General features: G+C 33.1%; 1 protein-coding gene across 1 annotated transcript in view; it reads right to left on the reverse strand.

The window, feature by feature from the left end:
• Positions 1–5022: 5022 nt before the first annotated feature.
• LOC129224852 (uncharacterized) overlaps positions 5023–17074 on the reverse strand; it is a 156860-nt gene continuing 144808 nt past the window's right edge. The window contains exon 11 of the mRNA XM_054859398.1: positions 5023–5193. Coding sequence (XP_054715373.1) covers positions 5023–5193 — 171 coding nt within the window. The remainder of the gene's footprint in view (positions 5194–17074) is intronic.

The raw sequence follows: 17074 nt of genomic DNA on the forward strand, positions 1-17074 counted from the left end.
CCGAACCTATGTTTTAAAGTTTTCTATGAAAAATTGATTGCAAAACTAAGAATAAAACTAGAAATTAAAAACCATAAACAAAGCTAGTTATTTTTCAAAACAAAAAAAAAACATTTGAATTGTTGTTTAAGAATAAATGCAGCACTTTGAATAGTTAAAACGAAATCAATTTTCGTTATCGGCGGAAAAAAAAAAAAAAACTTTAAACACTTGGAAATGAAGTACGCAATTTTTTGGAAGTTTCACTCACATTCTGCAGTTTTCTCAGTCATATGTGCACTTGAAATAAGGGGGAGGGGGCACGGACGTTGTTTTTCCAGAACTACAATCTTTATTATTATTAAACGCTTTAAAACAAATTTCAAGTTTTTTCTCATTAGACGATTTGAGGCGTTTGTTCTATGTTTTAAACGATTTAAGTGGAAGAAATATTTAATTAGTACAATAAGAAGTTTAGTACTATGTTGATAAAGCTAGCAATATTTTTACTATTAACAAAATTGCTATTTATTGAAATGTAATTCACTGTTACAAAAACTACAACTAAATTGCAATACAAATCTGATTAAGTGATGCATACAACGATTATATAGAAGGCAATTTTAAACGTTTGAATTTACAAGTAATTTACACAAGTACATAACATTTTCCATTGCAGTATTTTACACATAGGAGTTTAGATAAGTCCACTTTTGAAGCACCCACAAGTTATTTAAGAGCAATTTTTTTATACTTGCATAACGTAAATTCGCTTTCAGCAAGAACTTAAAACTTCAGGCAAACTCAGACAAATAAGAACGTGCTTTTCATCAGTTACTGTAAAACCAAAATCATAGATTGAAGTTAAGGCTAAATTTTTGGACATACTGCCCCACTGATGACCACCTTCATAAGTACTAAATAACTTGCCTTAGGGCTTCAGCTGTGGGTGGTAAGTTATTCATTGATCATTGTTCGCTGGTGGAAAAAGTTTCCAGCTTCATTTACGGACGGCAAGTTGCATGCAGACGAGTAGTAGCAAAGATTAATGAATCACTAAGAGATTTGAAATTTTTAATTAGGTGTGCATTTTTTTTAGGTTAGGATATATATATATATATATATATATATATATATATATATAGGAAATTAAACCAATAACATCAGGATAATCTTTTCATTATTTCCACATCGTCACTTTTTTCCAACCTGCAAGAAAAGAAGTAACCATGTGAGTTCCGCTGAGAATGAGTGAAATTCTCTTAGAACAACTGATTTTGACTGTCCGACTTTGTACGATAAGTCTTGGACTAGTATAAGTCGAAAGTGTTTTCCAGCTCCAAAATCTTCTCTATCCCCTTTCTGTACAGCTGATGGAAGCATCGTTGTCAACAGTTCCAACGAATATGCTCATGTGTCCTCTTATTGCAGCATGCAAAACATGAAAGAAGAGCCAGAAATTAGCTTCCTCGTGATTTTATGGCACTAGAGACGTCTTACTCGATGAAAATCACCGTCACATCATTAAGAGCAAACATAAGATCATATAGCTAGTGCAATCATGGAAAACAATTCTGTCTTATCTGCATTTCGTGGAAACTGAACCAGTTCTTAGAAAGCAAACCATTTTCTCTAAAATGATATCTTTCTCTTATTCCTCTTATATGTCTTACTTGTTGTATCCTGAAAAGAATGCAGATCCACCGAAAAATTTTCTGTCCTAGGTCGTTTTATGTGAACGATGAAAGAACCATCATAGACAATGGCGTCACAATGTATCTCCATTGCACTTATTTTAAAATTAGCATTCATCATTTGCATCTTTATCATCTCATCTCGTTTTCTTCCTCTCTCGAGTTGTTTTCATCAGTAGGAATACTATAATTTAACTCATTGAGCAGGAATGTTATCGACCAGACTTATTTCCCGTTCAAAGAGCTCCATTTATTGAAATCGATGGAGGGTGAGGTTGATTTTCATAGAGAAATTTTCACAGAGAAATTCAACTAGGTTGAAATTTACGGTATTACAAATAATGAAAAACTTTGAAAGTGAATCTGCATCGGATTTTAATTTTTTCAGTAAAAGAACAGACTTACTGATTTTTCTGGAAAAATGAAATGGTAAAAGTTATTGTTTTTCTACCCGTGAACATAAAGTGACTTTTGAGTCACAACTCTTTTCTCAATAAATTTGTTGCACTGTTTTTTTCCTCAACTTGCACAATCTTCATCAATTGCTCCACATATTCTTCGTCTACTGCTACATTCGTCTCCAATGAGAACAATTCTTTCGATGACTCTAAAAATGGATTCTCATGTTTAACTATTTCTCTTCAAGACCTTTCTTGAAAACATGCTTTGGAAACTTAACATTTCTTCATTGCGCATATACAACGTTTCTTTAAATCAGCAGAGGTAACTTTTTCAAACTGTATAATTAAATCGATAATTTGAAGACCAGCCAACATCCATCTTCTTAACGCAGTTGGATCTGTGAAAGTCCAATAGCCCCACCATCTCCTTTCACTATCGCATTTTTTTTCTAAGCATGGTCCGATCCAATTACAGAAAACACGTTCATTGTCTTTTTTACAACAAACGTTCCTTTTTCAAAGGCTTTGTGTACGTCTGGAGGGTTTGTGGGTTAAAGGAAAAGATCTTGAATAAAAACTGGTAACTATCCAGCATAGTTACCAAAGTATATGTATAGCGTATAGCAATAAAATGGAAAAAAAAAAAAAAAACCACACACACACACACACACAAAATCAACTCCTTCAAAGTTTCAGTAAAGATAATAAAGTTGGTTGAGATGTATGATCTAATAAACTTTAATTTTAAAAGCACCAGCTTTAATACGGTGCTCCAAAACTTGAATTTGTTTATATATATATGCTTTTTTTTTTTTTTTATAAAATGGGAAAAAGCTTACTGTTGATCAATTGGGGGACGGAGAATTAACAACAGCAACAATAGTAATAATAATAATGAACAGCAATTTAAAATTCAACTTTAAATTTCTCTCTTTTAGAATTATGTTGTCTTGAAATTAATTTCTCCCTTTTTTCTCCAAGTCCTTATTTTGTTATACTCTTCGCAATTAGTTTCAATTATTCGTGCTTAGTCTTTTAAAACTAGGGGCATCATGACCGGATAATTGGACAGTTCGAGCAATTAGAGTTCGGATAACTGGAACCCTACTTTGATATAACACTAATGTAATGTATCTTCAAATTCAGAAACCTGTAATTCTGTTATGGGGGGGGGGGGGGAATTCACTTCAGGGAACTCACAATTTAAAAATATCAATTTCTTTTTTAAAAACCTCTTTTTTTGAAGTTATTTCTGAAATTAGACATTTTTTGGAGTTTCAAATAGTAAATAATGTAATAGACATCCATGGAATGACACACCCAATGATTTAAAAAATTATAATAACGAAAATTTTAAAAGAACCGCCGTTTTTGGTTTTTGACCAAAAATGGCCGCCAGGGGGGGGGGATTTTGGAATGCTTCCCCTTCCTAAAATTTTTGTTTATACAATGTCTACAAGCATGCCGAGTTTCATAATTTTATCACAATTTGCAGTTTCTTCCCCCGTAGCCCCCCCGACTACACAGGCTTTTGAAGAAAGATCCCTTTGAAATGTACCTCATGGTGACACAAGCAGTTGCTTGACTTTAAAAGAGATTTGTTTCATAGACCTCAGCAAGACTGGCCCGCCGGTCTATCGGCGAGCGGGCCGATGTGCCCTCCCGCCTGTGCGCCCTCGAATGTTTTTTTTTTGTGCCCTCAAAACTGTGTGCCTTTGTTTTTGTTTTTTTTCCCGCCCTCAAACTTGCGCGCCTTCAACTCCCTCCCCCCCCCCCCGCTCTCAAAGCGGAGTTTTTTCGGGGTCCCCCCTGAACCTGTGTGACTTCTGTCCCCCCCCCCCCCCCCCCTCGATCGTTCTTTATTTTACGTTTAAATTTATTTGTGCCTTCGAACGTGTGCGCCATTCTTTTTCCGCAGTCGAACGTTTGTGTGCCTTGTTTCTTTTTGCGCCCTCAAACTTGTAAACTTTAATTTTTTTTCTTTTTGCTCCCTTAAACCCCTATGCCACTTCGTTTTTTTTCGATTTTTTCCCCCGCCCTCGATCTTTTTTTTTTTTTTCATCTTATTTTAATTGGGCCGTCGAACGTGTGCGCCTTCATGTTTTTCCTTCTTTTCCTCGTTTCGTCCTCTAACTTGTGCGCCTTTGTCTCTCGTTGCGCCTTCGTGTTTTTTTTTTTTTTTTTGTTTGTTTGCTTATTTTGCTCTCAAACCTCTGAGTGACTTCGTTTTTTTCTCCTACCTGCTCTTTTAAACCTGAGCTCCTGCGGTTTTTTTTTTTTTGCGCTTTCGAGCGTGTGCACTTTGGTTTTTTTCCCCGTCTTCAAACCTTTTTTGTTCAAATTCAATTTTATTTTATTTGCATCCTTAAACATATGCACCTCCTTTTTTTTTTTTTTTGCGCCCTTTGGAAGTCAAGGCTGGCGTCCTCTTGGGGGACCCAATACGCCCCTGTAACTGAGAGGTACAATATTAGCAGCAGTGTCAGGAGAAAGCATACGAATGTGAAGTTTGCACGGATGTGACTTTTTACTTATACATATTCGCACTTTATTCCCAGAATTTTAAAGTTTGCCTTTTAGCTGCTATACATTCGAATACGAGGAACCATCATGTATCATGATGTTATGAAGTATCAACTTTCGTGTCTGTTTCTTCAAATATCTCAGAAACACATCTCTGCAGATACTGCTGTGCTTTACCTTCACGGCAGTACATGCTACTCTGCACTAAATTTCTTCTCCAAATTTGGAACAGCTGGAGTGAAACCAAGCTAAACTACATCTCATCTAAAGATTGTAAACTTAAAAAAAAAAAAAACATTTCTGGGAACCAAAACGTTTGCTTTTTATACACACGCACATACAAGTATACACAAAAAGAATTAGACAGAGAGAGAGTTATAATTAGTATTAAAATCACCTAAACATACTAAAAATAAATGTTACTCTCACTTTAATTCATTTTTGAGAGAACTCAGGTTTAGTTCCAGAACTTTCTTTTCTTCTTTATGATCTTTCATCAAAGATGGTATGTCTGCAATACCTGTTTCATACTTTCGTATCTCCCTATCTTGCCTCGCTTGAATATCAACTAAAGTTTTATTTTCCATCTTAAGTTCCTGCAATGCAAAAAATATTTAAAAGAAATAAGTGAAAATAAACAAGTGTGTTTAGATTTACAGCATTGTAAACACATTATGTGATACAGAATGAAAATTAATGTAATAATTTCCCCAAAGTGTTTTCAAATAAAAGGAATCCTCTCTCAGAGTAGGGACCACAAGCTGAATGACAGAAATTGTCTAAAATCTTTCTTTAAAAAAAAGTTACTCATCTTAGCCGACAATTTCATTGATTTACTTAAAATTTATTAGGAAGTATGCTTCTACATAAACCTTAAAGCATGTTTCTAGTACATTATTCATTTTCATAAAATTTGGATATAAGCAGCTGATAAGTTTTAGTTAATTAATAATCACATTTACATCTTCTAAAATCCAAAAAAAGTTTCCTACAAAATAATTCAGTTACATTCATTTTCAATTGTGATAATTTTTTGGCTGTGATTATCGCTTTTAATTCAATTTATGCAATTACAAAGGTTGTACTTTATTATTCAAGTTTCTAATCATTTTAAAGCAAAGTTACTTACTTCCAAAAATAGTAATAACTTAAAATCTAAATCCTAAAAAATTTGAGTTTTTCTTCTTCTAAAATTATTCATTTTATTCCTCCTTTGCAAAGATTTATTGGGTCATTTTAAAAGCATTTTTGTAGAGTCAAAAATTTCACAACCAGTTTTTCAATGGATCGTTTAAAAGATTTCACTACTTGTCTTCTATTGATCTTCGCAAATAAGTATCATGCACTTGTTGGGTTCAATCATTATGTTTTTACCAACTTTAATTTTTGTTGTCTTAACATTTGAAATGTGTTTATGTATTGGTAAAATTTTGTCAAAATAAAACTTTGTGTTTTTAACCGTTAAAAAAATTATTTTTAAGTCCAAGTTGTTTGCGTAAACTTGCCCCGGACACCCGGGGCATGTTTACGCATATTTATTTTGACACCTAACGTGGTTCGGTTAGTGTTTTGAACATAATGTCTTACCATCGTTAAAATAAAGCAAATTTATTACAGACTGAATAGTGTATAAAGGAAAAGCTGAACGTGCACGAAGACAGCACTACAAAGGTTGTAAGCTATAAGATACGAATTTGTAACTCAATTAAAAATTAAATGGTGATTTTCAAAATTAAATAGCCTGAAAATACTAAAACGTTTTGAGACAGTTTTTGTGCAAAAAAATTTAACATTTCAGTTCATACAATTACAATTCCCAAAAAAGGATAAAATTCTGCTAATTTCATTACACTCTATAACAAAAAAATCGACGCACCAAGAAGCAATCATCCGAGTGCTTTGAAATTTTGCCAACTTTTTCATCATTTTTATTCATTTTCATCAATTTTCATCATTTTTACAATAACAAACAATGAACTACAATACAAGTGAAGATAAGGCATAAATAGGGGAATGTAGGGCAAAGTGAAATGGTTAAGATTAGGGAGTTTTTTTTTTTTTTTTTTTTTCAAAATGAATAAGTTGAAAATTTGTTTTGAAAATTACAGTACAAAAAGAAAAAACATTCTATTTTATAATAAAACTTGCGTTGAAATAGTATTTTCAATTTTTGGCAGTAAATTTGAGTCTTTAAGAAAAAAAGTGGAAACATTTCCCCTTTTTTTTCATGGAGACCAAGTAAAAAATAAAATATTTTTAATGAAATATTTTCTATTCGATTATAAAACGACATATTTTTGATCAAAAGAATCAGTAAATAGAATTTTGAATGAATAAATAAAGATATAATGAAACAATATTTATAAACGAATAGTTAAATGAATAAATCTTTTTTTTTTTTTGAAGGAAAAAAATGAGCGAATAAAAGAATGAATAAATAAGAAAATAAGTGAATGAATGAATAAGTGAATTACTAAATGATGGAATGTAAATGAACTACTTGATAATGTAATTGATTAATTGTACATTTTATTTAAAATACAAATAAGCTTAATATTAACTAAATTAATACTGCATTGAATATTAGGAGGTTTCAATTAATATTTAAAATGTTAATAACAATAATTTTATCATTTTACAGTAACAAAAATAATTTTTGACCTACAGCAAAATATTACAATGCGAGTATCATTTTTTAAAAATTGCTTGTATTACAAAATGTTTGAATCTTCGGCGGTATTTTTTTCCTAACTGGAATAGACTACGTATGAAGCAATGAGAAGTAAAGGGATGTAAGTGGCAAATGTAAAAATTTGGAGCTAACCAGTACACATGGTAGGTGAACCTCTCCTCTGTTTTGGGGCAAGAGATGGTACTAGTACCCCTGGTAGTTGCTGCTATAGAGCATGATTTAGAAAAACATTTCAATGAAAGCCTACCTAGGAGCTAATCTTTAAACGCATTTTTCTCAAAACTTGAAAATATCCACTTGCATCCCTTTGCTTCTCACTGCCTCATACGGTACTATGTAGTTAAAATAATAACAGATAGGTGGAGCTAAAAGTAGAGAAAATATTTCACTTTTCCTCGCCATTTCATTTTGCTCCCTGTTCCCCTACTATTGCCATGTACAGTGAAACCTGTGCAAGTTGACCACTTGCGGTGCACTACTTAGTGGTCAACTTATAGAGGTTGAATGCTATGATTTCTGTTCCTGAAAATAGTGGTCAACTTAGGCAGGTGGTCAACTTACAAGGGTGGTCAACTTTCCAGGTTTTACTGCACTAAAAATTTAACTTACTTTAATTTTTTCTTTCAAGCAGAATATTTGACTTTCTAATTCTTTTATTTCCATTTTTCTTTCCGATAAAACAACTTGAGCTGAAGGATTTGATGAAAGAAGCATATCTGATTTTCTTTTGCAAACAGGAATTTTACACGGTTTATTAACATAAACGTTTTTGCTTCCTACAACAAGATGTTGAATCAATCAGTAAGTAAAATAAAAGATAATAATACAACGTGAATATGCACAAATTTGCGGGAAACTGCATGTTTATGTTGTACTGTTATCTTTTACTTTTCAGTACAAAGGTATTATTTAAATCTTCAAGCAAAATAATATTGCATTTAAATAAACAACTGTTAAAATAGTAGCTTTTTCATGTAAGAAATTCAAAAAATACTAATTACTTAAAATTAATTCATTTACAATGTTAGCGAATGCATTACAACAAACATTGTAAATTATGTGAATAAAAGTGAATTATATTGTCACATTTTAACAAAAGGAAAGAAAAAAATCTTTTCAATGATTATTGAGTAGATAAAACATAGAATTATATTAGAGCTCATATATATCCGAAGTCATGATAGCAACCGAGATCAGCACCAGTGTTGCCACAAATTAGGACAGTGTTTTGGAATTTATTGGATACATTAATTTCTGGAAAGAGTCAAAAACTGGGTACCACTAGCAAATACTGTTATTGTCACTCAAAGTATATTCGTACTTACATTCTGTCATTAATATCTAAAGTTAACAGAAATAAGTACTTGGTATCAATACAGGGTTCTTAGATAAGTCTGGAAAAGAAAAAATTCCCAGGATTTTTTTCACGCCATGTTTCATTGAAATCTTAGACTATGAACGTAAAATGCTTTTTTTTTTTTTTTTAGTTGGTTGATTTTCCATTGAATGAACTAACAACTAAAATAAACTTTAGAAATAAGGAAATCATTAAAGTGAAGAATAAAATAAAACTATTCAAGGATAGTTAAGCATCTGTTAAAATACTTTCCTGCTTTCAAAATAATTAAAACATTTACAGGATGCAAAAGGATTAAAACCTCAAACATGGCATGGGAATTTTCAGCGATGCGCATGTTTAAAGTTAAATAAATATTATAATTTTTAAATAAAGATTGGAAGTTCTTACCTTGACGTACGACCGCCAGTGGAATTTGTTTCATAGCTGCACCTTTATTGTTCAGATTTAAAGAATAACTATCTCTTTCAACAGAATTGTCGGTTTTAAATTTATTGCTAGGATAATTTGCTTGGCAAGGCACTTCTGAAAAGTGTTACAGATCAAAAACTCAGTAGTAAATTATATACAATCAAACAAACTTTAAAAAATACTAAAACAGCAATATGCACCCTGTTTACAAATAAAATACATCCAATGATTTCTCGAAAATTATTTAAGCTAAAATGATTAAAAAAAAAGGGAAGTCAACCATATATTTACATGACATAGTACTTATTTTTTGCTAAACTACCTGGTAGTTTTTAATTTACATAGTAAGAAAATGTACAACAATAATAGAGCCCCAAAGTGTGTACAAACGATAAAAGGACCCCCCTCCCTCCTCCATGAAAACTTCTTTCTCATAGCAGGGTCCCTTCGTGAACTTCAAAGACGTTCAATTTTACTTAGCTCAAACAAAGTATTCGCAACTCCAGAGCTCGAATACGCTACCTTGCGGTGGTTAACAATACAACTGAAAAAGGTAAAACATTCCGTTCCAAGTGTTTTCTTTGTGATAAATTACAGGCTTCAGACAGTTTTTGATGTAATGTAATTTCAAAGGAATAGAAAAGAAAGCTTCCCACAAATACGACGAAAAATTACTGTCAGTCACTAAGCTTCAAAATAAGTTATAAGTTACGGCATTTGTTTGTTTTACCTTTTTCTTCCGCCATTAGACATCGGTTGCAGCGCCCTCCATAGTTTATTGGAGTTCCGAATAATAAGTTTAAGAATTTATCAAAATGAGTTATTTATTATTTTTTTTAATGTGGGTAAATTATTATGAAGAAAGGTCATTTTCCCCAATACAGTCTATAAACCCAACCGTTTTTCGAATTACACTGCCAAAAAATTTCGGAGGGAGCGTGTTTGAAGAGGCATAAAGCAGGGAAAAGTGGGCAGACTTAGCGCACTTAACTCCACAGAGGTTTAATATCTTAAATATAACCACAACCTTGCTCATTTTTTCAACTTGTGAAAAATAAGACATTCAAAAGTTGCTACACAAAACATCTGAATAATTATTAATTTTTCAAATTAAAAACTGAAAACTTGCTGTGCGAAGAATTATCCTACCCAATCCGGCAATTGTGCGCACCTCATCTGCCTGTGAAGGAAAGATACAGAACTGGAATGTTATTGCAATTATCAACTAATTAATGCCAGACTTTTTCTTTTGTCTTTTTGTACGCACAAAACGCCTTTTAAACAATCATGTACTTGAAATACACCGCCAGCTCAGTCAATTCCAGCCGAGGACTGCAGTTTCGTGCTTATTAGCACTCATCAGCCCGGCATAGATTCGAGTTGAACCGAACTATTGTTTCGGTCACTCGTCTGGTCAGTGCTAATTTTATGTTAGCTACCAGTTTGTTTGGCACTCTTGGCTTCCTTAAGTTGTTTTCCACCTCCAGCTCAGTTAATCCTATGCCGGGCTGATGAGTGCTAATGAGCACGAAACTGCAGTCCTCGGCTGGAATTGACTGAGCTGGCGGTGTATTTCATGTATTTCTGCCTTAGCCCTGGCTATAAGGCGGTAACTTACTGAATCATGTACTATTTCTTATTGAGTTATTCTATTTGCTTCATTTGAGAAATAAAAAATAAAATGAAATACAATAAATAAATAAATCTAGTTGTTGGTGAGTCTAGCTTATATGAAGAATATAAACTCCATTGAAACACTTAATAATCCACCAAATAAATATATCGGATCATTAGCATATTTCTTTGCAAAAGTACAACTAGAATTAGTGAAAAAGTATATGGGTGATTCTCCAAAATCCTAACAATATTATGTACCAGCAGCTTAACACAAAAATTGTTTAGCTCAGAAAGTGTTTTCATTTTTTTTAATAGTTAGAAATAACTTATCTGATGTTATTCTACTCTTATTTAAAAAAATAACTCATTTAGTTTTTTCTAGAAAATTTTTTTAATAACCAGAAAGTGACACTTTTGTCGTGTCCTCATCCGTTTTTCAAGTGAACTTAAAATATTTAAAAATTTTATATCAACATTCCACAAGTTCAATTTGTAGTACAAAATTAAGCATACTTAAAAGGTGTAAAATAGCATTCTTTAAATAAATTAAATTATTTAAATCATCAAGGTACATCATTTTAAACTTTGTCCCCAGGTTTCATGTCATTTTCCTTTCCTAGGAATGAGTTCAATTATTGTAGATTAAAAAAGGGAATTTTTGATTTACTGTGCTAAAACACTGTTTATTATCACTATTTTGTTAGATTCCTTGAGTATTAAGTTCATATGATTCGTCTGCTGTTCTTACTAAAACTTTGAAGTTCAAAAATGGGCATGTAACATTTTTTCTGTCATTGTCCTGGAAAAAATTTCTATGTTAAATAAAAGAAAAATAATAATTCTACTCATAGTGTGTAGTTGAATCAAGAGGTTAGAGTCGAAAAATAACATTAGTTACCTTAATTACAATCCTGGGCTTACGCTACAGGAAAATTGTATGGAAAATGCCATACTCCTGCCCTAAACAAAGTCATACTCCTGTCCTAAAAAAACCTCTCTGTTAGCATTATTTCTCAAGCACTGGTAATGCATCCCGTAGAATAGAAGGATTTATTTCCAATACATTAGTTGGAAAATAGATTGATTGAAAAAAAAGAAAGTTAAATTTGGCAAACGATAAATAAAAATTGCATCAGTGGAATAATTCTATTTATTTATTATTATTATCATTATTATTATTATTATTATTATTATTATTATTATTATTTTGTTGTTGCTGCTCAGACGAATTGCTCCAAAAGCGATTTATTGGTTAGACATTTTTTTTAATCTAAATGTTTTGCTCGAATAGGTTGGTGAAGATTCCCTTTTTGCTTTATGTTTGTATTTCCTGAACCATAACAATTCGCATGAAATGATAAGATAAATTTTCTTTTTGTAAATTTTATCATACTGTGTATGGCTAACTTACAGAAAGTTTTAACGTAGCAATCGATTGTTTTTTCGTTAAAATGAATGCCCTTTATTCGGAGTGTAAGCAATTCAGAGTGAATAATATGGAAAAAACTATGTGGGACTTGTACTCGAAGAAATTGGGGGTGTTCGTTAAGGCAGGTTTTACATAAATTTTGTTTTGTCATTTAATAACCATACTTTTTGATTTGGGCTTCAGTTATTTATTTATTACAATAGTTACATCCCATGAAGAAATTCATTTTGTAACTCTCCTGGTGCTGATTGTCAGTCTTTTGCTGTATGAAAATTTGACCCCCTCTTTTGAGGGTGTAACATAGTTAAAGTGAGTTCCCTCTATTTTTCTCTTAATATGTTCCTAACAAAGAGTAAATACTTTTTTTTTCTGAGTTTTTTTTTTCAGCATTTTTATTTTTTTATAAAATGTGATTGAAGAATGTCAGTTTTTTTTAGAATCACCCATATTTTGAAATAAGGTCTTACTTTTCATGTTTTCACCAAGGCCATGTACGTTTTCTCCTTTGTCAATCGATTGTTTTCCTTCGCTGTCACATGAATATCCACTTTCCTGTCCGTTGTTTGTTCCAATTAGAACGTTTAGCACTTCTTTTAATCCTTTCATATTACATATTGGTTTATTTTCAATACAGCGCATGAAGTTTCATATTTCCTAGGCCTAAATTTAACAATAACAGTAAGGGAAAAAAACAATTACTAAGTCTTGTCATATGTTATAGTAGTTTTCTCAATCTTACTGAAGTTGCGGCTAACCCAGGGGTGCCCCCCTAAGTTCAAGGGAGCACCCCCCTAAACATCGCGAAGACCCCCTCAAAGCAGGAGCTCCCTCAACAAAAAAAAATACCCCTCAAAACACCACCTAAAAATTTCAATGGCGCAATCTGCGCCATGCCCCCCCCCCCCCCCCCCCCGATGAGAAACCCTGGCTAACCTAACCTAACCTAGCAACTTCATAATGTTGCTATTAGGAACAGCGTAATCTTCACAATGCTGCCGTGTTAGGTTTGCTTAAACTATAGTGGAGAGGCGACAGGGAGAATTATCAAAACGTGGAACATTTGGCGTGTTTTCTAAGTGTTTCGCCAAACAAAACGAATAAAAACGCTTATTTACCTGCTAGCAAATGTACCCGGCGTTGCCTGGGTCAGTAATAATTGTAAGAAACAATCGCTATTTTCTTTCGTTTTCTGTTTTAACTGAAAGAACTCAAAACACAGCCGCTTTGACGTGATGAAAAATCGAGCTTCTTCCTTACCCATAAAAGTAAAATAGCAATAAGTGTAAAGAACCAACGAATATTCATTTAGAAGCGAAAGCACGAATTTAAGCATATTAAAATTTTGAAGAATTTCCAAAATATGAACTAACTAAAACAAAGATCACTAAAAAAACCGTGCGCGTTCTTCATTTAATTAAATAGTACACACACACACACAAAAGGAAAAAAAAAAGCTCTCTACTATAAGCTTTAACTCTGAACTAAAGCTCTCCTACAATCAGGGTGCGAAAAGCAGAGTTTGCAAATGTTTAAATAACTTTAAACTCATGTTTACTCCGGAGAAGCCTTGATTCAAAATTTTCATTATGATTACTTTTAATATTGCTGTTGTTAGGCAACGAATTTTTTTAACAATGGGTTTTATGTTTAATCACATAGAGTAAAGAAATTACATAGAGAGGCCCTGCTGTACTAAAAAATTGAAGCCGGAAGTTGCACCGCTCTATCCAAACATCCTTAGCTTCTTGCTAAGTATTTTATGATACATCTTGATTCCAAACATTCCATTACGGAATCTCAATTGATTGTTAATTTTATTTTAGATATTGTTGCAAGTTTATGGGGCACGTTTTTGAAATTGCAATAATACATGAATTAAAATGCAAACCAATCCACCAGCTATTTTATACGGTCTCTTTGCAAGATTGGTGAAAACTATACTCGCGAAGCGATCACGTTATCATAACCCCGCTAATCATTGCACCGCTGTACCCCACAATTCCGGCTTCAATTTCATCTCCTTTTTACCATAGACGGACCTCTCTATGTATATTTCTTTACTCTATATATGGTGATGTAACTATCTATGGTGAAAAAATGGTTAAAATCCGTCCAGTAGTTTTGAAGTTTACCCCGGACATCCGGACAGAAGTATCCCTTTATGTATAAAGATGAGGGTGCAATTCCTAAGAAAGCTATAAATGTCATGCTTGCTCCAGAGAGGCCTTGATTCAAAATTTACATTATGATTACTTTTAATGTTCCTGTTGTTAGGCAACGAATTTTCGAAACAATGGGTTTAATCTTTAATCATTTGATGTGGAAATTACATGACATTTACTGTTTTCGATCACGACGTTCTTAAACTAAGTTTTTTAGCAATAAATTATAGCCTAAGTTGTTCTCCGATTATGTAGCTATCTTTGGTAAAAAAAAATGGTTAAAATCCCTCCAGTAGTTTTGAAGTTTACCCCGGACATCCAGACAGAGATTAGCCATTTATGCATAAAGATAAGGATGCAACTCCTAAGAAAGCAATTAATATCATGCTTGCTCCAGAGAGGCCTTGATTCAAAATTTTCATTATGATTACTTTTAATGTTCCTGTTGTTAGTCGAAGCTGTAGAGATGGAGCTATTGCTGTGTATAGAAATAAGGCATCCTTCCAATATCCTGCGACAGTATTCAGTTCCGCCTGTTTCTCAAAGAAGAATGTAATGCAACTGTGAACCGTCTTTGTTAGTCTTCAACCAAAGGAGTAGCTACTGACAAGTAAACAAATGGTTGGCAGAGGAGAAGGATGCCTGAGCGGAGTTGGTCGAAGATCAACATAAATTTTGAGATTGGTTCGTCACCAATCACTACATTGAACGATCCAGCCTCACCCGTTCTTTTCAGATTTCTCTCATTTTAGTGCAAGAAGGGATGTATGGGAGCATGCTGTTGTTATAGAACTGGTCTTAGCTGCTCAGCTTTGCGCAATCTGCCATTTGAAAGGACTGCCCACAACATCTGTGCTATTCTGAGCGACAAAAATGAAAAAAAAAACGGTCCATCACTACCTTCTTTTTTTTGTTCGGGAGTACGATCGTACCCATCAAATACACCATAAAAACCTAGACATTAATTGCAGTTAACTTTTATGATACGTTTTAATGATAAAACTAACGTGAAAAAACACTTTCACCCTTTTGAAATCATTCTGTTTTTTTCTTTCATCGATATATCTCTTATTCTAATGGGAAGTGTTTTGTACTGAAAGTCTTTTGTTAAAAAATTTAATCTATTCAAAATCAAACTCGGTAGATAACTTTCCAGTCGAAAAACGAAATACGGCCGAAAATTCATCAATGTGAAAGGCATAGATAAGTAGGGGAACCTTGCGTTACCGTTACCTGTCATAGGGCTGTAAACTATTGGCCTTTTAAATTTTTTTTATAACCGCTCTGTTTTGCCAGCACACATAACTTATATACACACACATTAGAATCTTATTATATCATTCTTTGCCCCCTTTTTTAGCATAAGATCGTCCATATTGTCTTAAAAAGTAGTTTGTCTCATTACATCAAAAATAGAATTTTCCGATTATTCGTCTGCTTTGTAATTGTTAAAGAACTACTGAATCTACAGACTTCGTTTTTTTTTTTTTTTTTTTTTTGTCGTGCCCATGGACAATTAAATGGCTCCGTGTGTCTTCAAGACCGCGCCCGCTAGCTGCAACGCATCTGTGCTGTAGAGGACTTCGTTTTTGGCTTAAATGAAAACCAATTAAATGTACTGCAACAGTATGCCCAGTTTTTATTTTCAGAGTTTGAATTCACGTCTATATTTGACGTAGAATGTGATCAAAGCATAATTTTTTAATTTTGCGCCAAAAATAGCCAATTTTTGAAGTACGATATCTCCTAAGCTATTGGTCATACAGAACGCCACTTCAGCTTAAATTGTTCAAAATTTAATGTCTTTAAAAATAGGTATGCACATTTAATATCAAAAGTTGGGTAGTTTAGGAGTTATAAAGGAAAAACTAAAAAAAGTCCGAAAATTTCGCAGTTTTTCGCGAATTAAGCAGCGAGCACAGGTTTTCGAAAACTGCAAACTTAGCTTTACACTACCCTAACTGACCCAAACAACATATATTAAAAAATTAGAACTACATCGCACTTTGCGATTTTAATGTCTAATATAACTGGACTATATCAAATGTTGCCAAAAACAGTGTTGCTGAAAAAAATTAAATGTTTAATTTTCAGGTAAAATAAACCATTGAACAAAATTTTTAAGTTCCATTTAAATGAAAAATATGTCATATGAGAATCAAGGCATCAAAAAGTAAAGTAACCCTCTAAATAAATATAATAACTCGTTAAAAAACAATAGAAATTCCATTGAAATGCAAAATTACAGCACGATGAATAGAAATGGCTACAGCAGTTTTAGCAATGGAAAATTAGTTCGCCAATTTGGCTTGTTACGTGTTATGATAATTCTCCCACGCGACATCTATTTTGACATGGCTTACAATGCCAGAATGAAAAGATTGCCAAAAATTGGCGATTGATACGGAGTTGTTAGGAGTAATGCAGGTAGTTATCAAAATAATGGAAACATTTTGTGGCAAGTGTGTTAGGAATCACTACTCTGCCGTAAATGTTCTGTTAATAAAGGTGCCTTCTGGCTGTAATCACTCATGGTGATTGCATTTTAAGGTCACTTTAGCTGCAATTGTTCACTTTTTAGACATTACAATCCTCTTCAATACGCGTCGGTTTCTTTTCTTAAGCTTCTCCTTGCGTCCACTATTTCGCTTTGCCGAGTTTGTCTTACCACGCTGTGTGTATGATGCCATGAATTTAGATACTGTACCTCTAGAAACGCCAAAAAGTTGAGATGTTTCAGTTACACTCATAGGCGGATTTATGGAGGGTCAGAGGGGGGCAATGCCCCCCCCCAGTTTTGGGAGGACTT

This window comes from Uloborus diversus, chromosome 6 (assembly GCF_026930045.1).
Source record: "Uloborus diversus isolate 005 chromosome 6, Udiv.v.3.1, whole genome shotgun sequence".
Classification (NCBI taxonomy): Eukaryota; Metazoa; Arthropoda; class Arachnida; order Araneae; family Uloboridae; genus Uloborus; species Uloborus diversus.